The sequence below is a fragment of the Hyla sarda genome, chromosome 1 (genome assembly GCF_029499605.1).
Source record: "Hyla sarda isolate aHylSar1 chromosome 1, aHylSar1.hap1, whole genome shotgun sequence".
NCBI classification, from domain to species: domain Eukaryota; kingdom Metazoa; phylum Chordata; class Amphibia; order Anura; family Hylidae; genus Hyla; species Hyla sarda.
In genome coordinates this window covers 403,119,565-403,146,249 of record NC_079189.1, presented here as the reverse complement: position 1 = coordinate 403,146,249, position 26,685 = coordinate 403,119,565, and the positions used below count along the sequence as shown (strand labels likewise).

Below are 26,685 nucleotides of genomic sequence, written 5' to 3'. Positions count from 1 at the left end.
AATAAACACAAGAGGACGTGCAAGAACAACGCCCAGATTATACAACTGTACAAAAACGCTGAAATAGATGACAGAAAACACAAGAGGGCGCTTGAGAGCACCACCGCGATTACATAACTGTCTGTAGACGCTCTTCTCCTAAATGGAATCTGTCTCTATGGTTATTTTTGACTCTTGTTCTTATAGAGTGAAATCTGATTGGTAAATTTTTGGAAAATGTGTCTGCAGTTTCGCTCAGCGGCAGCCATTTTTCCATAGTCAACTTTGTATTGCTACATATCTAATTAAAGCCTTTTCGGCGACTCTGTAGCGGAGACGGATCGGTGTTCTTCTGTCGCTGCTCTTGTGATATCAGTCTGCACATACTACAATGTGAGTGAGCTGCACTCCTGTCCGGGTAGAGCACGGCTCTGCTCCTCTGGCCGCAGCTATGAGGGTTCTTATCGGTGAGATGACGTCACATTGTATAGCAGGCATTAGAGGAGTAGTGTGAACAACTTTATGTATAAGTGAACTAACACTACTGTTTGGAAACATTCCCCAGAGCAGTGTTTCTCAAACAGGGTGCCTCCAGCTGTTGCAAAACTACAACTCCCAGCATGCATGGACAGCCAAAGGCTGTATGTGCATGCTGAGAGTTGTAGTTTTTCTACAGCTGGAGGCACCCTGCTTGGGAAACACTGCTCTTGGAAGCTTGAGACACTGTGAGGAATGAATGGTTGCTTATTTAGTGCCAGGCTATGTTGAAATCCTGTTTGTAGATTGTGTTGGTAGTAAGATATGCATATATATATATATATATATATATATATATACACACACACACACAGTAGTGTACTCATGTGGGGCTGTTAATGGACTGAATGTAGTCTACTAGAGATTACGTTTAGTCCATATATTGTTATTTTGTGGAATTAATAGTACGTCCGCCTTCACTTTAGAGTCCAGCAAAATAACAGTATTTCAGAACTGGACCGAATGTGACTAGCAGACTATGTTAAGTCCATTAAACTCAATGGGCCCAGTGTGGCTACACTGTGGTATATGTGAGTCTACCTTTCTGCTGGTATGCCAACATATACCCTAACTGTAGGGTATTTAGCCAGTCTGAGCTTACCTTAACCCCTTAAGGACTCAGACAATTTTATTTTTAAGTTTTCATTTTTACCTCCTCGCCTTCAAAAAATCATAACTCTTATATTTTCATCCACAGACTAGTATGAGTGCTTGTTTTTTTGCACGGCCAGTTGTCCGTTGTAATGACATAACTCACAGGTTTTTACAGCTGGGGGGCTGCAGAGTATGGAGTGGGCAGGAGTCAACAGCCCGCTCCATACAGACTGCAGAGGTCCGGGCGACTTGTCAGGGCTAAGCCGGGCTAAGGGCCGGACAAATTCACCTGCCCGGCGCCCGGAACTGCTTGTCCCGGGCGTCAGGCGATAAGAATTCCACATCCCTGCGATCATCCATTTTAGTGACCGCGATGCTGCAGATGCCGTGATCTGTATTGATCATGGCATCTGAGGGGTTAATGGCAGGATCGCGGATGTCCGCCCTTACTGGTGGGTCCCTGGCTGTGATCAGCAGCCGGAACCTGCCGCGCATGATCCGGGCATCGCTCCGATTATCGCGGTTATGCTTAGGATGTAAATGTACGTCCTGGTGCGTTAAGTACCACCTCACCAGGACGTACATTTACGTCCTACATCGTTAAGGGGTTAAAGGTATAACCATCTGGGATGTGTGTGGAAAATCCTAAGGACATGCCATAAATGTCCTAGACGTGGGTCCCGTCTCCAGGACCCTCATCTATCTTCAAAACGAGTGTTCCTAGGCCACATTTGGCCTACAAGGTGGTCAGGATGCCGAAAACTGCAAAATGGGCAAGTTAAGCAATTTGCGTAACTCCTGATGAGTTTGATGGAAGTTGCACTTGCAGCGTATCCCCATGAGCTATACTGTTTAGATAGATAACTCAAGTTATGGAAACAGCATGGCCCGTGGGGTAACACCATTTATGCAGCCCCCATTCCAACCACCACCTGTGGCCACAAATATGTCAGAGGTAGTCTGGAGGCCCTTATTCTGAAGATAGGGGCATGTCCCAGAGATGGGACCGGCATATCCTGTTATATATATATATATATATATATATATATATATATATATATATATATACACCACCAGGGATCTGTACCACACACACGTTACATGGGATACATGAAACGTGTAAAATGTATACAAATATGATAGGTCTTTCAGGTACTATGTGGATCTGATATACCACAGTGTCTTGGCCTTGAATTAAAGGAGTTTGCCCATGAATATAGGTTATCCTTAGTAGAGAGGATAACCGTGATCACAGGGGGTTTCACTGCTGGGACCCCTTTGACTGCAGCTCCATTCTCAGAGGAGACTCTGTCCCTGTTCTCAGGGGAGAGTTCGCTCCAACTTTTCAGAGATCACGGGGGTCCTAGCAGTAGACCCCCTGCAATCAAGTACTGTAGTTATTTTTTTTGTTCTGAGGATTGGAATAACTTCTATATATGAGCAAACCCCTCTGAAAATTCAATGCAATTCATCTGGAATTGAATTTTTTTAAATTGCCTAAAATGAACTTCTAATGTTTCAAAAGAAGTCCTAAAACAGAAATTCTCAAAAACTACTGTAATTTCTGTTCCAGCAATATTATTCACACCTTTTTTTTTTCTCCTCACATTTTCAAACGTCTCTTTTGCTGCTTTTGAAAATATGTAAAAATTAATTTTCGCACCCCTTTTTTTTTTTTTTTTTTTTTTTACACCAAAATATTTTTTGGGTTGCAGCCATATCGGATTTTTTTTTTTTTGTGCCAAAATTGCTGATTTTTGTGCCAAATTTTACATCCCAGAAAATTCTGGTGGAAACATCTCACAAAATATTCCATGGTTATTAGTGCCCAGACAAACGATAACTGTATGAATAAAAACATTTCTGAGTTTGAAGGGGTACTCCACCCCAGGACATCTTATCCCCTATCCAAAGGATAGGGGATAAGATGTCAGATCACGGGGGTCCCGCTGCTGGGGAGCCCCAGGATCCCGGCAGCAGCACCCCCCTTTCATTTCTGTACAGAGCAAACTCGCTCTGTGCGTAATGATGGACGATACAGGGGCCGGAGCATCGTGAAGTCATGGCCCGCCCCCTTAATGCAAGTCTATGGGAGGGGGAGTGACGACCACCACGTAGACTTGTACTGAGGGGCGGAGCCGGAACGTCACCATTCTCCGGCCCCTGTATTGCTCGTCATTACGCACAGAGCCAGTTTGCTCTGTGCAGTGATGACAGGGGGTGTAGCAGCCGAGATCCCGGAGGTCCCTAGTGACGGGACCCCCGCGATCTGACATCTTATGAGTGCAGGTGCAGTGACCAAGAAAAAAAAATATATAATATAACTTTTTTTTTTTTTTGCATTTTTCAATAGTAATAATTTCCTTTTTTAATAATTACTTAAATAAGACCTTTTCCCAAAAAATAAATAAAATTACAGCCATTCAAAAGGCTGGTGTGAAATTTCTGATGTAATCTGCACTCTCGCCCCTTTGAAAACATCAGGTAAAGCAGACAATATACGTGGACACGCCCACTTTTACAAAACTGACATGAACAGTGTAAACGGCGGCACAAAGCTCTGTGAAAATGTGGTCGATACTTTGATTTTTTTTGGGCGCAACTTCTATTCGTGGACAAAGCCCAGTAAAGGGAAACTGCCAGCCGGTTCACCCGCACTAAAATGATAAAAATGGTGTATTAGTTACTTGGATCAGCGGTGCTGTTCTGGAGATACAGGGTGTTTTAGCCTATGCTGCTAATATATAAATATCATTTTTTGTGCAATGGAGGCGGGACCTAGCATACTCGGCATCCCTGCCTCCGTCTTCTCTGTTACAATATGCCCGTCCACCTTGCACTCACATGGGTAAAAGGGGAGACCAATATTCTATGAATATTCACGGGGTGGACCGGCATATGGGAGCAGAAGGGGCGGAGACAGGAATTCTGGATCTGTTGGCTCCAGTCTCCATTGCACGAAGCAGAGATTTACATATTATAGCAACAGAAGGCTAATAAACCCTGTATCTGCGAAACAGCAGTGCCGATGTGGTCAAGTGATACATCTTTTTAATGTTGTCACTAGAGATGAGCGAACTTACAGTAAATTTGATTCGTCACGAACTTCTCGGCACGCCAGTTGATGACTTTTCCTGCATAAATTAGTTCAGCTTTCAGGTGCTCCGGTGGGCTGGAAAAGGTGGATACAGTCCTAGGAGACTCTTTCCTACTAATGTATCCACCTTTTCCAGCCCACCGGAGCACCTGAAGGCTGAACTCATTTATGCAGGAAAAGTCATCAACTGGCGTGCTGAGAAGTTCGTGACGAATCAAATTTACTGTAAGTTCACTCATCTCTAGTTGTCACCCACACTATAACCCTATGTATTGCATTTAGTGTAAGTGAACCACCTGTCAGTTTCCCTTTAAATGAAAACTACCCTATGTGGGCTGATTTTGACTGAAAAAATATATATTTTTGGGCACTTTTTTGAGCTGTCAACAAAAAACACTTGGGGAAAAAAATCGCCCAACTACCAGAAAAAAATGTCTGAAGGTTTAATATTCCTTCTTTCTGTTTTTATATGGCACAAAATGAGTCTCAAAATACTGTATTTGAAACGTATAGTATTAGTCTGGTTGGTGATGGGTTTTATAATAGATAATTACTAAGGGAACATTTCTAGATTTGCGTTGGAGTCTCACACTTGTTTCTCCCCCACTGTGTCTTCACTGTATGTTAGTCCTACATGGTGTCTTCATTGTTTTTTTTGCTTAGTGATGAAGGGGTTGTCCGAGAGGAAATGTTATGAAATAAAGAAAAAAAAATCAAACTTTATTCATCTGTTAAAGGGTTACTCTGGTCCTAGACATCTTATCCCCTGTCCAAAGGATAGGGGATAATATGTCTGACCAATGGGACTCTGGTGTACTCAACATTTATGTTCAGAACGCCGGCTATGCTAGGCTTCGGGTGGCCGTTGTTGTTGCACCCCCTCCATTCATGTTTATTGAAGAAACTGATATGGTGTTCGCATATCTCCCATAGAGATATATGGTGTGGTTGTGTCATCCACAGCTTTGGGCTGTGGTCGCCGGTGATCCGGTACAGAGCAAAGCTTTCTCCCTGCGCGTGGATTACTGGGGTGCCGAGCAGGAGATTGCGGGTGTCCCAGCAGCTGGACCTCATGCAATCAGACACTTATGCCTTATCCTGTGCATAGGGGGTAAGATACCTAGGAGCAGAATAGCCCTTTTAAATCGCCATTGCTTCATCAGCTATGCCCTAGTTGGTTCCTGCTCATTTTTTTTTTATATCTTGCTCATGTACAAGGGACAGGAAAAAAAACACATGAGAAGTTAAAAGCTCCTCATGTTCCTACCTCCACCTTTTTTTATTTTTTCCTGTTCATACTAGGAACTTCCACAGGGAGGACCTATGTTACAGGAGATCCCCAAGTAGAAGAAATAGCTATGCAGCAGGGAGCGATTGGGAATTGGTCATCCTTCATGTACGCTCCAGCGCTTCCATCAGGGAATAAGTGGTTGCATTTTGGCTTAAGCACCACGGTCCCTAGGTGGCACATGGCTCGGGGCATATATTTCTTTTTGCTTGGAAATTCTTCCTGGACAGATGTCGCCTTCCAGTGAGTCATCTGTGCCCGCTCTAGTGTCGGAGGCACAATCCATCCCTTGTGGTACCTGTGAAGTTTGCAGCTACAAATGACCAATCCAATCCTGATAGAAATCCCCAATATACAGCCAGATCACAGCCAGTTGTGCAGAAATGTATAGCAGCAAGCGCAACGTTTCAGCAAGAAGCTTTTTGTAGCATGTCAGATAAAGTTCTTAAGAAGCGGAAAGTAGTTTCCTCTTTGGCCTCTGCTGTTAAATCTGGACAAATTTCAGATGATTCTATTTTCAGTGCCAATAAAATGAGCGCCCCTAGCACTGAAGGAGAGGAAAGTGGGACTTTTCTTCAGAAGACATGAGGAAGGATCTTGAGCTTTCTAGTAGAATGGCAAATAACTTTACACCATGGGGTTTTCAGGGTGTTCGGGAAGGATACAAAATGGAATTTCTTTTTTTTCCCTCCATGGAAGTTTATCATCACCCACCAATCTTCTGCCACTCTCTACAGGGGATCTTAGGGAAATGTCAAAGTTATAAAATATATAAGAAAAAGTCATTATTCATCTCTCTAGTGCCAAAACAAATGGCAGCATGCTGACAATAATAAACCTGAAACCCCTAAAGGAATTTCCTGTCCCCTCTAGGACCAATGGGCATACACCTCCTGTGGTGCTGTCATGGAGGATTGGTAAAAACTGTATTACCGGTAATCCTCCTTTTCAGAGTATTAATGCCAGTGGTTGTTACTGGACGATTTCCTTCCTTGCAGTTTCAGTGAATAAATCTTATTCCATGTATCATAAAGGTATATGGTTTTCTAATATACTTTTATTCCTCACAGTTGTTCGGATCTCTGCTTGCAGTAATTAAATAGAACAGATAAAAACTCTACTGATCACACAGGTATTCTGCTCAGTCACAGCTCGGAGAAGGACAGCAGTCGGGGATCTTGCAAACTGTGAGGAATTGATACAGAAATATATTGGAATACCTCTTTTAATATATGTATAAGAAGTTAGTGGCTGACAGAACTGTACAAACCATTACCGACTACAGTTTGCTGCTATATATTACTTTATGGCTAATATGACTTACTTTCTCTTTACAGGAGGCGGCAGCGGGTTCATTGGCCAGTCATTATCACAGTTACTGAAAAGCAGAGGTCACCAAGTCACTATCATTTCCCGACAGCCGGGACAGCAGAAGATCACATGGGTAAGGAAACTCAAATGTAATTCACAGCCTTATACCACTACTGAATTGATTTCTGTCTGATCACACCATACATACGAAGTATAGTGCAACCTTGCTTTACTATTGTGGGGGACAGCATTTGTGCTACTAGCGGGGGTGCACTGCTATGACTACTGTTAAAGAAAGCTTCCTTCGGACTACTTGGGGGTCTCTCCACAAACATGTGAACCTTGTTCTACTGTGTGTTGTTTCTGGCTCTTAGAAATGAACTAATCTTAGTCAGGTCTACTATATTCATATATTACACAGTCTTCCTCATCACCTGTATTGCATCATGGTCTTCCTTTTTACTTACTCTCTCTCTTTGCTAGAGATCAGAGGATCATGCATAGGATGTTTTACAAAGAACATTCCAGAACATGGCATGTTTCTGTGTAGCACATAAGATTCAGGGTATGTTCACACTACGGAATTCCGTGGTGTGAGCTTAACATTAGTGTGAATGGGTCTCCGCGAGACCCATTCACACTGCGGAATTCCAGCGGCGGACAATTCTGCCACTGAAATTGTTCCGTGGTAAGAAAGAACATGTTCATTCTTTGTGCGGAAGTCCGCAAGCACTGCATAACCATCAATGGTGACGGCGCAGTGCCGCGCGGTCCCAGCGCCTGCTGCCAGTATTAATCTCCGCTCACTGAATTCAGCGAGCAGAGATTCCATTCACACTCTGTAGTGTGAACATACCCTTAGAAAGAACCAAGAGATCTCTTGTGAGAGGTCCAAAAAATAAGGTTTTGAGATGGAAGATTCTTGTATTGATTTTCATTTATTTTTAGAGCTTTTGTGGCTTTTCCAATGTTGTTGTGTCTTTTCCAATTATAATGTTGTATAACATGTCAGTAGTAACCATAGATGTAAGGGCAGGCTTGGACTTGACCCAACATTTGGAGATGAGGCTGCACCTAAGTGGTCACTCTCCATTGTATTAAATTGTGCCAAATCACTGAGTTTTCTGTGTTTTCACAGTCGGACCACCACCAATAAAACTAGGGCTACATGGTGATTTTGGCTGCGACATGGTGGTTACAACCCAACACTCACAAGAAACCAATCTTGGATGGATTTTTTGTGATTGTTCAGTTGCCGACAGTTGTGGGGAGTCCTGTATTCCTATTTCTTTATACACATCTTAAGAAACAGCAGCAATATAAAAGGCATTATAGAGCAGTAGTGAACAGTCTAAGCTGGGGTGAGATGGGTTACTTACAGTAGCTCCTGTGTAGTTTCTTTGCTGTCTCTCTAGTCAATCCCGACACTTGTCTTCCTACTCATCATCCCCACCCAACTTCCATAGACTTGTACTGGCAGCTTGTAATATGTTCTCAGATTGAGCTGCAGGTATGTCTTGTATGATCAGATAGAATTGTGCTGCTTTTGAATAACTGTTTAGCCAGGAAAGGAGGGGGGATCGTTTAATAAGATGTATTAGAAAACTTCTTACATTCACTTATACCATTAATTTACTGTTTATTATATCAAACACTTTATAATAATCTCTCTCAACATTACAAAGGAACATCTTATCTTTGTAGTGATTCACAAAGACTCAAGGGAAATCTGTGGGTTATTATATTGAACCTTTTTTTTATTTATATATAGGCAGATGTCTCCAAAAAGGGTTTGCCACCATGCGATGCAGTTGTGAACCTTGCAGGAGAGAATGTACTTAACCCACTTAAGAGGTAAGGCATAAAGCAAAGATACCACTTTTTCATAATCTGCTGCATAACATGCTATCTGATTCCAAATGTATACTTGGGAAATGTCTCACAAACTTATTAATGTATAATGGTCTAATATAGTACATCTAAGATGACATAAATAAAACGGGTGGGTTACATGATTAAACCTGTTCCCTTTGGCATCAACAATACCGGCCAGTCTTTATTTTGTCCCTAGTTCCAGCAGATAGCAACACTTGTGTTGCGCCTAAGGGACCACCTTTAGTGTGTTTTTTTTTTTCTTTTTGTATTTCCTAGCTTAATAAAAGTGATTATTTATCGCTAGGATAGACTTACAGTAAAGGTCCAACATCTGGAGCACCCAATGATTTTGTTAGTAGAGGAGCCTCTATGTTGGTGTAGCTATGTGTCCCCTTCTACCGTTTTCCTGGCCACCCAGCTCTACTGGGAACTGCCCTATTCTCTTCAATGGGGCAGTGCTGCAGTTCAGTGCTCAGCAGGTGGCTTGGGCAGCACTTTGCAAGGAAATACCTTAAAGGGGCCACAGTTCTACTCCATCCCTGTGGCCCCCTTATTTTCAGGATTGGTGGGATTCCAAAGCTCTTATCTTAACAATACTTCATCACTTTATAAGGTGGGAACATCTTGTCACTTGCTGTTCAGAGGGGATGTCCCCCTTTCACTAACAGCTGACTGTTTGAGGATAACCACATTAATGCTTTCCAAGCTGGAAACGTTATGTTACGGTTGTTTACCACCTGTTCTGTGGTTTTGCATTTTTCCACAGTAACCAAGGCCACACAAAAAAGAAAAAGGAAGCAATATATGATGCTTTGTCTTTTCACATCCTTATTTTTCAACTGCAATATGTGGTGTTAAAACATGTATAACTGCAGCCTGTGGTGACGTGATGAATAATAATAAATGTTACATGTGACCCTGTCTATCATATTATCTGTAGTTGCCATGTTGTCATGTCATTGATATGGTCTCAGTGCAATGCAGCTATCTGAAATAAACTTTATTGTGTCAAATATAAAATCTTAAAATATTTTTAAAACTATTGCTTGACCAACAGCTATTTCTCCCCATACACATGCTCAGTCAACTCAGGCTAGAGTGCATCTGTTTTAAATAGGGAGCGGAGAGAACGTCAGTGCCAGTTACCTGGCAGCAGCTTATCTCATGAGAACAAAGGAGATTTATCATTCTTTTCACACATATGGCTTTTATATGCCAATTTATTTTTAACTTACTTTTGCTTACATGCGACCTATTTATCAAATTGTCGTACGACCTTGATAAATAAATCACACGTAAGCAAAACCCAGGAAACCCGCTTACAAAAGCATTTTTTAAACCAGAAAAGTTTTCCCCCTTATGTTAATAGCCAAAGTTCTTTACCCTTTATGACAAGTAGCGTTGCTAGAGAGTGACCGGGGAGGGGGGGGGGGAGGGGGGGGGGATACCCCATCGGGTGACACCCCATCGGGTGACACCCTGACTGGCCTGCCTGGCACTAAATAGCTGCACTCGCACTATCCCGCAACAACCCTCCTCAGAAATTAATAAATATTAAAAACATACTGTGCCGCACCATGAACAGGCACATAAACAATAGTGAAGCCACAAAAAAAAAAAAAAACGCTCGGTACGTAACCCATCCCAAAATGTGCATGAAGCTATATTACTTTGGATGTTTCTTTTTTTGTTTTTTTAAGGAAAATTTTAGTACCACATATGGGTTATTTACGTAGTCTTTAACCTGTTCAGGACCCAGGGCGTAAACTTATGCCCTGGCGGTTTCCGGTCCCTGCCGCGTGCCGGGCAGAGATCGGAAGCGGATTCCTGCTGAAATCCTTCAGCAGGCATCCAGGGCAAATGCCGAGGGGGGCCATGTAGGCCCCCCATGTCGGCGGTCACCGCAAATCGCAAGGGAAATCGCCCTTGCGATCTGCGGCGATACCGGGCTGATCGGGTCTCTGGGACCCGACCGTCCGGTAATTTTGCATGATCCCGGCTGTCACAGACAGCCAGGACCATGCTGAAGTATCGGAGCGAGGTGGCAAGCCTGCCACCTCCTCCGATCCCCTACGATCCGTCGGTTAACTAACCGACCAATCGCAAGGGGGGGGGGGGGCGGTTACTTCCTCCCGCCCTGCCCGGCCCCTGGAAGTCCGGAGAGGACGGGAGGAAGACCGGAGGACGCGGCGGGGGACGGGGGAGTGCTGGGGACCGGCCCCGGTACTTACCTCATCCCTGAAGACCCGGATCTTGGCGATAAAGATGGCGGCGACAGGTGAGTGGATCTTCAGCCGCGGTCAGGCCCTTTACATTGCTGTAATGGGACCCTGTATACTACAACTCCCAGCATTCCCAGCCAACCCTTGGCGTCTGGGCATGCTGGGAGTTGCAGTTTTGCAACATCTGGAGGTCCGCAGTTTGGAGACCACTGTTGCCTTCCAGATGTTGAAAAACTACACATCCTCAGCATGCCCTTACTGTCCAGGCATGCTGGGAGTTGTAGTTATGTAACATCTTGCCCTTCAGATGTTGCAGAACTACAACTCCCAGCATGCCTGGACAGTTTTGGCATACTGGGAGTTGTAGTTTTGCAACATCTGGAAGGGCACAGATTGGGAACCACTGTATTAGTGGTCTGCAAACTGTAGTCCTCCAGATGTTGCAAAACTACAACTCCAAGCATGCTGGGAGTTGTAGTGCGGTAACATCTGTCTCTAAAGATGTTGCCAAACTACTACTCCCAGCATGCCTGAGAATGTTTGGGAGTTGTGGTTTTGCAACAACTGGAGGCACACTGGTTGGGAAACATTGTCTGTTTCCTAACTCAGTATTTCCATACCCGTGTGCCTCCAGCTGTTGCAAAACTAGAACTACCAGCATGCACTGATAGACTGTACATGCTGGGAGTTGTAGTTCTGCAACGGCTGGAGGTACCCCCCCCCCCCCCCCCCCCGTGAATGTACAGGGTACACTCACATGGGCAGGGGCTTACAGTGAGTATCAGGCTGCAAGTTTGCGATGCAGCAAATTTTGCGCAGCAGGAAACTCGCTGTAATCCCCTGCCCATGTGACTGTACCCTAAAAACACTACACTAACACAAAATAAAAAGTAAAAAACACTACATATACACATACCCCTACACAGCCCCCCTCCCCAATAAAAATGTAAAACGTCTGGTACGCCACTGTTTCCAAAATGGAGCCTCCAGCTGTTGCAAAACAACAACTCTGAGTATTGCCGGACAGCCGTTGACTGTCCAAGCATGCTGGGAGTTTTGCAACAGCTGGAGGCACCCTGTTTGGGAATCACTGGCGTAGAATACCCCTATGTCCACCCCTATGCAAATCCCTAATTCAGGCCTCAAATGCGCATGGCGCTCTCATTTCGGAGCCCTGTCGTATTTCAAGGTAACAGTTTAAGGCCACATATGGGGTATCGCCGTACTCGGGAGAAATTGCCTAACAAATTTTGGGGGCTTTTTCTCCTTTCACCCCTTATGAAAAGGTGAAGCTGGGGTCTACACCAGCATGTTAGTGTAAAAAAAAAAGTTTTACAATAACATGCTGGTGTTGCCCTATACTTTTCATTTTGACAAGAGGTAAAAGGGGGGAAAAAAAACCCCACCCCATATGTGGGCATAAAGTGCTCTGGGGGCGCACAACAAGGCCCAGAAGGGAGAGTGCACCATGTACATTTGAGGTGATTTGCACAGGGGTGGCTGATTGTGACAGCGGTTTTGACAAACGCAAAAAAAAAAAACACATGTGACCCCATTTTGGAAACTACACCCCTCACGGAATGTAATGAGGGGTGCAGTGAGAATTTACCCCCCACTGGTGTCTGACAGAGCTTTGGAACAGTGGGCTGTGCAAATAAAACATTTTGTACAGCCCACTGTTTCAAAGATCTGACAGACACCAGTGGGTTGTAAATGCTCACTGTACTCCCTGTTATGTTCCTCAAGGGGTCTAGTTTCCAAAATGGTATGCCATGTGGGTATTTTTTGCTGTCCTGGCACCATAGGGGCTTACTAAATGCGACATGCCCCTGAGCAAAATTTGCTCTCAAAAAGCCAAATATGACTCCTTCTCTTCTGAGCATTGTAGTTCGCCCATAGTGCACTTCAGGTCAACTTATGGGGTACCTCCATACTCAGAAGAGATGGGGTTACAAATTTTGGGGGGTATTTTCTGCTATTAACCCTTTCAAAAATGTGAAATTTGGGGGGAAACACACATTTTTGTGAAAAAAAATTATATATTTTTTTACATATGCAAAAGTCGTGAAACACCTGTGGGGTATTAAGGCTCACTTTATACCTTGTTACGTTCCTCAAGGGGTCTAGTTTCCAAAATGGTATGCCATGTGGGGGGGTTTTGCTGTTCTGGCACCATAGGGGCTTCCTAAATGCAACATGCCCCCCAAAAACCATTTCAGAAAAACGTACTCTCCAAAATCCCCTTGTCGCTCCTTCGCTTCTGAGCCCTCTACTGTGCCCGCCGAACACTTTACATAGACATATGAGGTATGTCCTTACTCGAGAGAAATTGGGCTACAAATATAAGTATAAATTTTCTCCTTTTACCCCTTGTAAAAATTCAAAAATTTGGTCTACAAGAACATGCGAGTGTAAAAATTGAAGATTGTGAATTTTCTCCTTCACTTTGCTGCTATTCCTGTGAAACACCTAAAGGGTTAAAATGCTGACTGAATGTCATTTTGAATACTTTGGGGGGTGCAGTTTTTATAATGGGGTCATTTGTGGGGTATTTCTAAGATGAAGACCCTTCAAATCCACTGTAAACCTGAACTGGTCCCTGAAAAATTGTGATTTTGGAAATTTTGAGAAAAATTGGAAAATTGCTGCTGAACTTTGAAGCTCTCTGGTGTCTTCCAAAAGTAAAAACACGTCAATTTTATGATGCAAACATAAAGTAGACATATTGTATTTGTGAATAAAAAAAAAATGATTTTGAATATCCATTTTCCTTACAAGCAGAGAGCTTCAAAGTTAGAAAAATGCAAAATTTTCAAATTTTTCATCAAATTTTGGGATTTTTCACCAAGAAAGGATGCAAGTTACCACAAAATTTTACCACTATGTTAAAGTAGAATATGTCACGAAAAAACTGTCTCGGAATCAGAATGATAACTAAAAGCATTCCAGAGTTATTAATGTTTAAAGTGACAGTGGTCAGATGTGCAAAAAATGGCCGGGTCCTAAGGTGTAAAATGGCTGGGTCCTTAAGGGGTTAAAAATTCTTACACAATTTATTTTGTGCCTTATTCTATTTTAACACAACATTAATTTTAAAATTTAGTGGGTACGCCAGCATGTACGTGTCCTAAAATTAACAAGGTGTGCAGTGTGGATTTTCAACCTTAAAATTTAAGAGTTATTAGTTATATAATTTTTTTTTTCCATAATTAACATTAATGTAGTAGCTTTGTTTCATGATGCAGAACAAGAACAGTTGTTAAAGAGCACCTATCATCAACTAAACTTTCCCTAATACTAGAGATGTCCCGATACCGATACTAGTATCTCGGTATCTGGGCCGATACTAGCCATTTCCATGGTATCGGGGACTAGTTCAATGTCCCCGATACCATGTCCGATACCTGCTGCCGCTCCGCTGCTCGGTGTAGTGAAGAAAACTGTCTTGAAGCGTTCTGTGTCCCAATCTTCACTACCGGTTCTCCCATCTGCATCATGGCGATCGATGGAGGAACATGTGACACACACGTCACTCCTCCTCCCCTGCGCCCAGCGTAATGCTATTGGAGGAAGCAGAGTGATGTGTATGTCACATGATCCTCCATAGATCGCCATGATGCAACGGGAGAGGACGGAGCAGCGGACCGGCAGCAGCCGACAGAGGACAGACAGCTCCAGGTGAGCTGTCTACAAGGGTGAGGGCTGCAGTCTAAAGGGGGGGCCCTGCTAGCTGTCTAAAGGGGGGGCCCTGCTAGCTGTCTAAAGGGGGGGGGGCCCTGCTAGCTGTCTAAAGGGGGGGGGCCTGCTAGCTGTCTAAAGGGGGGGGCCCTGCTAGCTGTCTAAAGGGGGGGGCCTGCTAGCTGTCTAAAGGGGGGGGCCCTGCTAATTTCTAAAGGGGAGAGGGGGGCTGCTAATTTTTAAAGGGGGGTCCTGCTGTCTAAGGGGGGGGGCCCGGCTAATGTCTAAAGGGGGGGGGGGGGGGGCTAATGTCTAAAGGGGGCTGCTAATGTCTAAAGGGGGGAGGCTGCTAATGTCTAAAGGGGGGCCCCTGCTAACGTCTAAAGGTGGAGGGGTGCTGCTAATGTCTAAAGGGGGGCCCTGCTGCTAATGTCTAAAGGGGGGCCCTGCTGCTAATGTCTAAAGGGGGGCCCTGCTAAAGGGGGCTGCTAATGTCTAAAGGGGGATACTCCCTACTATTAAAGATAATCTTACAGCAGAGTCACCTGCACTAACTTGAATTTATAAGTAGATAGTGCAGGTGACCCGGTTTCTACCCCTGCTCACCATGTTAACATAGGTCTCACCGCCAATGCAAATTCCCTGTTCTGTCCAATGGAGAAGAGAGAAATCTTGGCTCATACTACAGCAGCTGCCTCCGTTGTACACAACAAGGAACCCACATATCATACGGTAAACAGCGCCAGAAACTGCGTCACCCTGGTGTCAGATTCCCTTTAAATAAAAGTGCTCGTACTTGGTATCGGCGAGTACTTGAATTAAAGTATCGGTACTCGTACTCTGTCTTAAAAAAATGGTATCGGGACATCCCTACCTAATACCCCTCCCCATCTGACCCTGACTGTAACTATCTCTATCCCTGTATTTATTTTTGTTTAAAACCCCATGTATATACCTTTTTCTTAGCATCTTCGGTAGCTCAGTGTTGAGCAGTATACAAGGGCAGGAAGTGGGCATGGCCCGGCAGGCGTGACGTCATCAGAAGCCTGGCCGGGCGCCGCCTCCTCTCTGTTTGGCTATACATGTGCCATACAGAGAGGAGGAACGTCTGAGGACTGAGCTGCCGGCCCTGTTGCTTCTATCTTGCAGAGCTGCGCTCAACTGACTCTCGGCCAGCATGCGCCGGCTCTCCTTGTCAGCGGGAGGAGCCTGAAGACACCGCTGGCCGGCAGAGTCAGGAGTGCGCCCTGGAGGGATGCGCGCACAGCGCTCGCTCCCGCCTGTCCGACAGGCGGGGAGCTGCGCTGAGTAAGCAATTTCGGACTCAGCCACCAGGCCGGCGTGAGTCTGAAATCATTAAAAAAGGGACTTCTTGGGAGACCTCTAGTGGACAAAAGTTTTAATACAAAAAACCCATAAAAGTATATATATTTTTTTAATAGAACCCAATTAGAAAATTAATCTATAGATATTAAACTATAATTTTTTTTTTTTTTTTTTTGATGAGAGGTACTCTTTAAAGTGTGTTTTAATGTCCTTTTCTGCAGACGTATGCACTTTCTGTAAGCCAGGTTGGACCTGGAATAAAAATGCAACTTTTAAATGGAGATGCAACTTTTTCTCTTCATAAATAGCAATTATCGCATTTGATAAATACATGACCACTGCAAAGTAAAAAAATAAAAATCGCTACGTGAGCAGATTTCAGAAATGTGCTTTGGAATAAGTAAAAATCAAAAAGTCGCAGCATGTATGGAAAAGTAGTATGTGCAACTTTTTTACGCAAAAAAAAAAATCTATGGAGCTTGATAAATCTCCTTCAAAAAGATTGGGCATTTGAAATGAAAGACCAATTTCCAGAATACCAGAATAAGTTATCATGGGCAGGTAGAGGGGGAAACCAATCAGAAGTCAAATGTTTGCATAAGTTGGCATAAAATTCTTGTCTTCTGTGCTAGGTGGACTGAGGAGTTCAAACAGACGGTTATTGCCAGCAGGATTGAGACTACACGCACTATTACTCAAGCGATTAGCCAGTCTCAAAACCCTCCACACACTTGGGTGGTAGTCACTGGAGTAGGTAAGGTGATACAATACTATACATATTTTCTCACCATGTCAGAGCTGTCATAAACACTCCCTGTTTTTCCATTTTGCCCTTTCCAAGGATATTATCCACCCAGTCAGACCCAGCAGTATTCTGAAGATAGCCCTGGTGGCAATGCAGACTTTTTGTCCCGCCTTGTGAGAGATTGGGAGAAGGCAGCTGAGCTGTCTAGTACTAAGGACAAGCCTCTTACCAAGCTGGTAAAAGTGCGAACCGGTGAGTCATTATAGAAGCAGAACTTTCTCCACAATGAAACCATCATATTACAGTATAGACCTCTGTTACTTTACATTATGGCCTTATTTAGTTTTTTGATTAAAGGGTTTTCTGGCAATAGGCAGCCAGTGTGTATGATGTGGAGTGGATTCTAGCTATTTTTGCTTATTGGAGTTGTAATGGATTTTGGTTTAAGGAGTATCGGGCACAATAATTCTTTGAAATTGGGATTGTATGTGTAATATGTCTAAATATTTCCTCTGTCTACTAGGTGTTGTTTTGGGCCGAAATGGTGGTGCCCTTCCTACAATGCTGTGGCCCTTCCGGTTGTGTCTTGGGGGTGTACTTGGTTCTGGAAAGCAGCCGTTTCCTTGGATTCACATTGAAGACCTCTGTAGACTCTTATGTCACACAATTGAGCAGGAAGAAAATGTTGCTGGTATCCTGAATGCAGTGTCACCCTCTTCAGTTACAGATACCAATACTGACTTCACAGGTGCCCTAAGTAGAGCCCTGGGACGCCCTGCTTTCCTATTCACTCCAGGCTTTGCTGTCCAATGGCTGTTTGGGAGTGATAGAGCTCCAATGCTACTTGAGGGTCAGAGAGTAGTCCCGCAAAGGACCCTGCAAAGTGGATTCTCCTTTCAGTATCCAGACCTTGACTCTGCACTTGCTCAACTTTTGAGATAAAAATCAGTCATACCATTGATCTGCATTTTCATTGTCTTGACATCTCACAAAGAGGTTCAAAGTCTGAGTGTAAACTACATTTGTATTTCTATTATTTATTAAAGAGAAAGTAGACTTATTATGAATTAAATCATTGAAAGATTTATGGCTAGCATCAATAAAGACATAAGCCAAGATTTATCCATCTATTGGAGACAAAAACTGTCTGATTTGTCAATAACAAGAAATTACAGCTCCGCTTTCATTTTACCAGAGCTTATTAAAATATTTAAGCTGAGTTGTGATGGGTTGTTGTGAGGAAATCATAACAGATGGATAAATCTGCACCATAGTGTATAGCCTTGTATCTCAACTGGCCAGAGTCCAGCATTTATTTTCTAAACTGCACTTAAACATAGATTGCAATTGTCTATAAGGCCACCTTTTCTAAGGCAATGAGAGAGAACTACTGGTAATAGGCAGAAGATGAACATTGAATCAAAATCAGACAATATGCAAAAAAAAAATAGCATGTAGGAAACCTAAGTAATAATGGTCAAGTGGTCACTGGAGATCAATGAAGGAAGCTCCTGTATGGGTGCTTTAGCTTTCTATATACAAAAGAAGATGGAGGAGCGGGCCAGGCCAATGCTGATAACTAATCATGTAATGTACTAAAGTGGTTTAATGCAGATAGGGTCAAAGGTCAAAACAATTAGGTGAATGTAAGAAAAGCTCCTGGACAAGGAGGATTATAACCAAAAGTTCTCCAAGAGATTTTCTAGTGTCTGGTGTTGTGCTAAGGGACTGGCACAAGGCAAATGTGGTGATCTTCAGAAGGGTTCTAGGTCTTCCCCAGGTAAATATAGAACAGTAGGCTTAAGGTCAATAGCGGGAAACTTGTTTGAAGGGCCTACATACAGGAATACATAGGGGTAATGGTATTCTATTCTATAGTAGAGCGGCACTCCCTTTACTTATGATGGGAGTGCTGCTCTTAGTAGGCCTGGCAGGGTACAGTATACATTGTGTACCTCCTGCTCAGTAAGTAAGGAAAGAGTTAAAGATGGATGCTCAGCATCACTCCTTAACTGTTTGGGGACACTAGAGGCAAAATTACAGAAGAAAGAAGACTCTGCACAGGAACCTAGATGTGTAAGTGATTGGGTGTTCCCAAGCTTTTTTTTACTTTAAAGGCATGTTTCCAAAAGCTGTGTGGGAACGCACAATCACTTACACTAGCTCTTGTCTGTACTGAAGTCTTGCCTCTAGTAACCATGACATCACTAAAGGTGGGGCTTCAGGAGATTGAAGCACAGACAGGAGCCCTCCCTAACTCTTTACTTGCTGGACAGGAGGTATACAATTTGTAACGGAAGTGCTGCTGTGGTACTGCACTATGCACAGTTATATAGAGCACATAGGGAATTTCTCATTCCGCACACATAATAAATGCCTCATGTCAGCAGGATGCAGGCTTTTACACCAGCTTCTGTCTGGTGCCGGCTGTGTGACTTAACCCCTTAAGGACCCGAGCATTTTTTTTGCACAGATGACCACTGTCACTTTAAGCATTAATAACTCTGGGATGCTTTTACTTTTACTGTCCATACGCCCGTGGGAAATCTGGTCCCCACCGCTAGCCGGTTGGGGACCGGAGCCGGATGCCTGCTGAAATCATTCAGCAGGCACCCTGGCACATCGCCCAGGGGGGTCCTGACACCCCCCCATGTCGGCGATCGGAGAAAATCGCATGTCAATTCAGACATGCGATTTTCTCCAATTCCGGGCTGATCGGGTCTCTGGTGACCCGATCACCCGGAAAATAGGGCTGATCGGAGTTGTCAGCAACAACCCCGATCAGCCTAAAGGATTGGAGTGAGATCGCAAAGCTGCGATCTACTCCTATCCCCTGCCATTACTCAGAACAGAGTTCTGACCAATTGCAGCGCAGGACAGGGGGTTGCCATGGCAACCCCCCCCCCGTTCTGCCCGCCCCTGGATGTTGAGGGGCTCTGGGAAGAATATGGAGGCCGTACCTGCAGGAGAAGATGCCTCGGGACCTGGGATCTTCGCTGGAGCCTGCAGGATCCTGATCAGGTAGGGAATCGACAGTGGGGGGGGGGAATTGAAAGTGAAAGTAAATCGATCTTTACTGTGGCAACCACTAGGGGGGCCAAACTGCAACTCCCAGCATGCCCAGACAGCCAAAGGCTGTCTGGGCATGGTGGGAGTTGTAGTTTTGCAACATCTGGAGGGTCACAGTTTGGATACCACTGTTACAGTGGTGCCCAAACAGTAGCCCTCCAGATGTTGCCAAACTACAACTCTCAGCATGCCTTGACTGCCCAGGCATGCTAGGAGTTGTAGTTCTGTCCCTTCAGATTTAGCAATTTTCATGACATTTTTGAAAATTGCTGCTCTACTTTGAAGCCCTCTAATTTTTTCAAAAAGCAAAACTATGTCCATTTTATGATGCCAACATAAAGTGGACATATTGTGTTTGTGAAGAAAAATAAAATTTATTTGGAATATCCATTTTCCTTACAATTAGAGAGCTTCAAAGTTAGAAAAATGCAAAATTTTCATGAAATTTGGGGATTTTTCACCAAAAAAGGATGCAAGTAACGCCGAAAATTTACCACTAAAATAAAGTAGAATATGTCACGAAAAAACATTCTCAGAATCAGAATATTCGGTAAAAGCGTTTTCGCGTTATTAATTCGTAAAGTGACGGTGGTCAGAATTGCGAAAAAGGGCTCAGTCCTTAAGGTGAAAAAGGGCTGTGTCCTTAAGGGGTTAAGTATATTATATTGTCTCATTTCGAATAAGAATTTGTTATTTATTTTTACTTTACTTCCGCCCCTTTGTGGGCGGAGCAGTGGTGTGAGGTAGAGTTCCTTCTATATAAAGGGCAGCAGTTTCTGGCAGCCTGTCTCTCTGAGTGCAGTGCTGCTGGTTGCCGGATCCCTGTTCCTTTGAGATTGTAGCTTTTGCTATCTGCATGTTGCTAACTTTGAGTTATCTTCCTTCCTCTGTACTGCTTTACCCCTCCCCCCCCCCTTATTTAAGGGTAGCACCTTCAGTGCCCTGACTGTTTGGCACTTTTGAATGACAATTATCCATACTCACATTGTCAAAGTTTATGGGCTAGAACTCTGTCTTGCTAACTAGTTTGAAACTCCTCAAAACGCTGACTGTTATACAAAAACAGGCACACTTCTAAGCAAAAGACATATTTTATTTACCTATTTGCTAAAATCTAAACATAATGAAATATGAACAATGAATCATGGAAGTGAGAATCAACACATTTACCGGATATTGTATCATCACTCCATGATCGGGGGACTCACCATCGATGGTAGGAGGTACCCGCCTATGTCTGCATCACACAACGCGTCCGCTGTGGCTGGAAATCCCGTTGATTCGGGGAGTTTCCAGAGTTTTTGTCCCTGATTTACGCCTTGCGCAGTCCTGTATATGCTCAATAATTGGTTCACATACCAACCGCGCATTCACGTGGTGATCACATGTGCTACTAATTAACATTAAGTCTTATTTGTGCACGCTTACGGTTATGCGCTTTTTACACAACATGTTATATAAGCATATATCACGCATGCCCAGTAGTTGTTTACCAAAAGGGGTGGCGTGGATCAGTACTGTTAAACCAATCACCATCCATCCTTCTTATGTGCAGATAAGTCACAGAACTTGTTGTTCAGTACTTAAGTAACCCTTATATTTATACAGTTTCATAGAGAACAAGAGCCATTACTATTCTTTATACAATTCATCATGATTCTAGCTATGCTAAATCAGACACTCGCACAGACTTGTCAGAATCGTATCACAAACGGTGCTTAAAGGGGTACTCCGGTGGTTAATTTTTTTGACTATATGGCATCTTCTTTGTAAGTTTAGTTTTTTTGCAATATACATGTGTTATATGTTTTGGCAGCATGTGTGTGTTTTTCTTACCTGTTTGTTGGGCAGAAAGTTCTGTAGTTCAGAGAGTTTTCTTTTACTGTTGTCCACAGTTCTGAGTCTGTTGTGGACAAGATGTCACAGCTTTTTTTTATCTTTGTCTGCATGAGAGGAATAAGCCACGCCCCCTCATCCAGCTGAGTACACAGCTCCTCCCCTCCCCCCTGCTCTGTATTCTAAGGATGCAGGTCTGCACAGGAGAAGGACCTCACAGAGAAGATAAGTGTTATCTGAAGGGGAGGATGAGAAGGTGCACGGGCTGGGGATGTATGGACTGCAGGGGAATAAATCTCATACTGGGAATGATCTCTATGGGGGAGATTTATCAAAACCTGTGCAGAGGAAAACTTGCCCAGTTGCCCATAGCAACTAATCAGATTGCTTCTTTCATTTTTCACAGGCCTTCATAAAAATGAAAGAAGCAAGCTGATTGGTTGCTATGGGCAACTGGGCATGTTTTCCTCTGCACAGGTTTTGATAAATCTCCCCCCTATATGTGAAGGGGGAGGGGGGGGGGGACTCCTGAATGACACATGCTGGGAGTTGTAGTGCCTGTTATGTGGGTGTGTATGCTAGTGTTTACAAATCAGCGTGCCTCCAGCTGTTGCAAAACTACAACTCCCAGCATGCCCTGACAGACTTTGGGCATGCTGGGAGTTGTAGATTTGTAACAGCTGGAGGCACACTGGTTAGGAAACACTGTTCTAGCCTATTCAGCATGCACATCATGTTACACCAGTGTTTCCCAACCAGTGTGCCTCCAGCTGTTGCAAAACTACAACTCTTAGCATGCCCAAAGGCAGTCAGGGAATGCTGGTAGTTGTAGTTTTGCAACACCTGGAGGCACCGTGGTTGGGAAACACTGATGTATGCCCTACAGAGGTGTGGTGAACTACAACCCCCAGGAGACTACAGAGGCAGCATGCTGGTGTTATACCACAGACTGAAGACTCCTGAATGACACATGCTGGGAGTTGTAGTCCCTTTTGTGTGTGTATGACAGTGTATCCCAACCAGGGCTGATTATATTAGTGAGCTGTGTATAAGAGGGCTGACCCGGGAAAATAGTGGGATGGGTACAGGGCGGAACAAAAAAAAAAGGAGCCGCCCCAAACCAGCAAGGCATCTGCCATCTGCTATAGCAGAACCCACCTTTACCAGTTTTTCTGCCACCACAGTAGTACTGAGCATGTGCATATTCACACTCCTATTCATTGTGTAATCAATTTTTTCACTTCATTAGAATCATTGAGCAATTTGTGCAGTTGAGTTAAATTGAAATCCCAATTTGGTACATTTAAGTATTCTGGACTCCAATTTACATTTGCGGGCACAAATTTGTCTTGTGATAACACAAATGTTTCATTCTCCCATGTTAATACCGAGACATTGTGTAAGCATCCAGAGAAAGGCACCTTCATTTTTGGAACAGCGGGTATGTTTGTTGCCATACAGACCACCTGTGGTTCAATTTCTACCATCCATCGGTAGTCTATGGGCATATTGACCCACTCACATCGATTTACAGTGTTCTGTAATAAACAAGGTTCATAGACCGAAGACTGCAACTTACATATTTTTCCTTCTAGAGTAGAATCACAAAATGTTAGACCATGAGTCTTTTTTTGTTCATCCACATATTGACCTTTAACACCTTAAGGACTCAGGGTTTTTCAGTTTTTGCACTTTCGTTTTTGCCTCCTTACCTTTTAAAAATCATAACCCTTTCAATTTTCCACCTAAAAATCCATATTATGGCTTATTTTTTGCGTCACCAATTCTACTTTGCAGTGACAGTCATTTTACCCAAAAATGCACGGCGAAACGGAAAAAAAAATCATTGTGCGACAAAATCGAAGAAAAAATGCCATTTTGTAACTTTTGGGGGCTTCCGTTTCTACGCAGTGCATATTTCGGTAAAAATTACACCTTATCATTATTCTGTAGGTCCATACGGTTAAAATGATACCCTGCTTATATAGGTTTGATTTTGTCGCACTTCTGGAAAAAATCATAACGTTTAAATATGTCATCTTCTGACCCCTATAACTTTTTTATTTTTCCACGTACAGGGCGGTATGAGGACTCATTTTTTGCGCCGTGATCTGAAGTTTTTACCGGTATGATTTTTGTTTTGAACGGACTTTTTGATCACTTTTTATTCATTTTTTAATGGTCTTTGGAATTTTTTTGCGCATACGCCATTGACCGTGCGGTTTAATTAATGATATATTTTTATAGTTCAGACATTTACGCACGTGGCGATACCACATATGTTTATTTTTATTTACACTTTTATTTTTTTTATGGGAAAAGGGGGTGATTCAAACTTTTATTAGGGAAGGGGTTAAATGACCTTTATTAACACTTTTTTTTAAACTTTTTTTTTGCAGTGTTATAGGTCCCATAGGGACCTATAACACTGCACACACTGATCTTTTACACAGATCACAGGCATGTATTAACACGCCTGTGATCAGTGTTATCAGTGCTTGACTGCTCCTGCCTGGATCTCATTACATACTACATACTATTTTCTGAGGCTCCAAATGCAACCGTCAACATTGTCTAGAATGTCGACTTTTGCTGTTGCTGGTAAATGGTTTGCAATGAATAGATAGTCCAATTTATACATTTTGTATCAAACCCTAAATTTAAATTATTTCAAGCATTAACTAAATTGAGCATTATTTCATCTTCTCTGACCTGCATTCTCAATGGTGTCCAAATTGTGGGCATCCACCGGGCTTGCAAAGTCAGGGCATCATTAATCTTACTACCAGAACTGTGCAATCTATTTGCTAAAGTTTCAATATCAAAGCCATTTAATGTCCCTTTGATAGTTCCATATCCCCCCAACAATGTATTATACCATTCCCTTGCCCACTCGACTCATAGGACAGTTCTTAGTCGAAGGGAATGTCACGTGGGCATGAATAATAGTTTTTTGTGCATGTTGCCCAACCCTCTCACAAGTAGAAGGGAGTCTTTTGATATGTCCCGAGTCTAACCTGCCGGTCTCAATGTTTCCATCCTACACCCTGCTCCCTCTCTTTCTGTAGGCAGTCGCCTACATCACTTTCTGGATGCCTGGAAAGTCCTTATTCAAGGCCCTTGCATCCTCCGTATAATTGCGGAGGGCTATTCAGTGGATTTGGACAGCCATCCTCCGGACAGATTTGTAAAAGCCAAACTTTTTCCAGAAACCAAGCAAAAAGCTCTCGAGAATTACTCCAAAATATATCTACAAAAGGGTGTGTTGGAAGAGGTTCCTTTTCAGAAACAAGGGGGAAGATTTATCAAAACCTGTGTAGAGGGAAAAGTTGACCAGTTGCCTATAGCAACCAGATTGCTTCTTTCATTTCTAATAAGGTCTGAATTAATGAAAGAAGCGATCTAATTGGTTGCTAGGGGCAAAAGGTCAACTTTTCCTCTGCACTCAGGTTTTGATAAATCTCCTACAAGGAGCAGGGATTTACTCTCCAGTTTTCCTGGTTCCCAAGGTAACCAGGGACTGGAGGAAGATTATAGATTTTTCAATCAGTTTGTAAAGCGCAAGCGCTTTCGGATGGAAACTAGTCAATCAATGACGAATCTTCTCCTGCCTGGAGATTTCCTGGCCACTTTGAATCTCAAGGAAGCCTATCTCCATCCTGAATCCAGAAGATTCTTAAGGATCGCTGTTCAGGTAAAGGAGGTCCTAAAGCATTATCAGTTTGTTGCCCTCCCATTTGAAATTTCTTCGGCCCCACATACAGTGGGGAGAAAAAATAATTTAGCCAGCCACCAAACGTGCAAGTTCTCCCACTTACAAAGATGAGAGAGGCCTGTCATTTTTATCATAGGTACACTTCAACTATGAGAGACATAATGAGAAAAAAAATCATAAAATCACATTCTCTGATTTTTAAGCCCTTAAGGACTCAAAGTTTTTCAGTTTTTGCATTTTAGTTTTTTCCTCCTTACCTTTTAAAAATCATAAACCTTTCAATTTTGCACCTACAGACCAATATGATGGCTTATTTTTTGCCACCAATTCTACTTTGTAATGACATCAGTTATTTTACACAAATATCTACTGCGAAACCTAAATAAATAAAGAAATTAAAGAAATTGCAAAGAAAAAAACTACCCATTTTGTACCTTTTGAGGGCTTCCGTTTCTACGTAGTACATTTTTCAATAAAAATGACACTTTCTCTTTATTCTGTAGGTCCATACGATTAAAATGATACCCTACTTATATAGGTTTGATTTTGTCTTACTTCTGGAAAAAATCCTAACTACATGCACGAAAATTTATACATTTATAAATGTCCTATTCTGACCCCTATAACTTTTATTTTTCCGCATACGGGGATGTATGAGGGCTAATTTTAGGCGCCATGAATTGAAGTTTTTATCTGTACCATTTTTGTTTTGATCTGACTTTTTGATAGCTTTTTATTCATTTTTTATGGTATAAAAAGTGACCAAAAATACCCTATTTTGGACTTTGGAATTTTTTTTACGTATATGCCATTGACTGTGCTGTTTAATTTACAATATATTTTTATAGTTCGGACATGTACGCATGTGGCGATACCATATATGTTTATATTTATTTACATAGTTTTTTTCTTTTAATGGGAAAAGTGGGTTTATTCAGAATTTTATTAAATCACATTCATTAACACTTTTTTTTTTGCAATGTTATAGCCCCCATAGGGGACTATAACATTGCACACACTCCTTTCCTACACTGATCACTGCTATGCAATAGCATTGCATTGATCAGTGTTATCACTGCTTGACTGCTCCTGCCTGGATCTCAGGCATGGAGCAGTCATTCGGTGATCAGACAACACCGCATTACTACAGAGCTTCATTTTTCTCCAGTTACTGGGAGATTACTAGATGTAATGTACAAGTTAAGTGGTGGTCCAAATAAAGAATCCCTAATGTGAAAACAGTTTGGCACACTCTTAAACCTATAGTATTTCAGCTGAAAAAACAAACCTCTTAGAGCTGGCAAGACAATCTAAAAATATATATTTTATTCAAGTATCAAAATCTACACCAGGCATAAAAATCATAAAGCAGGGATATGGAAATGGTAACTGTACAGTTTAATAATATTCCAC

General features: G+C 42.9%; 1 protein-coding gene across 1 annotated transcript; it reads left to right on the top strand.

Annotated features, from left to right (window-relative positions):
- The first annotated feature begins 295 nt into the window (after positions 1 to 295).
- On the top strand, positions 296 to 17,611 carry SDR39U1 (short chain dehydrogenase/reductase family 39U member 1). Its single transcript, XM_056528302.1, has 6 exons — positions 296 to 446; positions 6,833 to 6,939; positions 8,578 to 8,660; positions 16,540 to 16,661; positions 16,749 to 16,904; positions 17,176 to 17,611. Exons 1-6 carry the CDS (start codon positions 431 to 433, stop codon positions 17,592 to 17,594), a joined length of 903 nt encoding a protein of 300 aa, XP_056384277.1. The 5' UTR covers positions 296 to 430; the 3' UTR covers positions 17,595 to 17,611.
- The last annotated feature ends 9,074 nt before the right edge of the window (positions 17,612 to 26,685 follow it).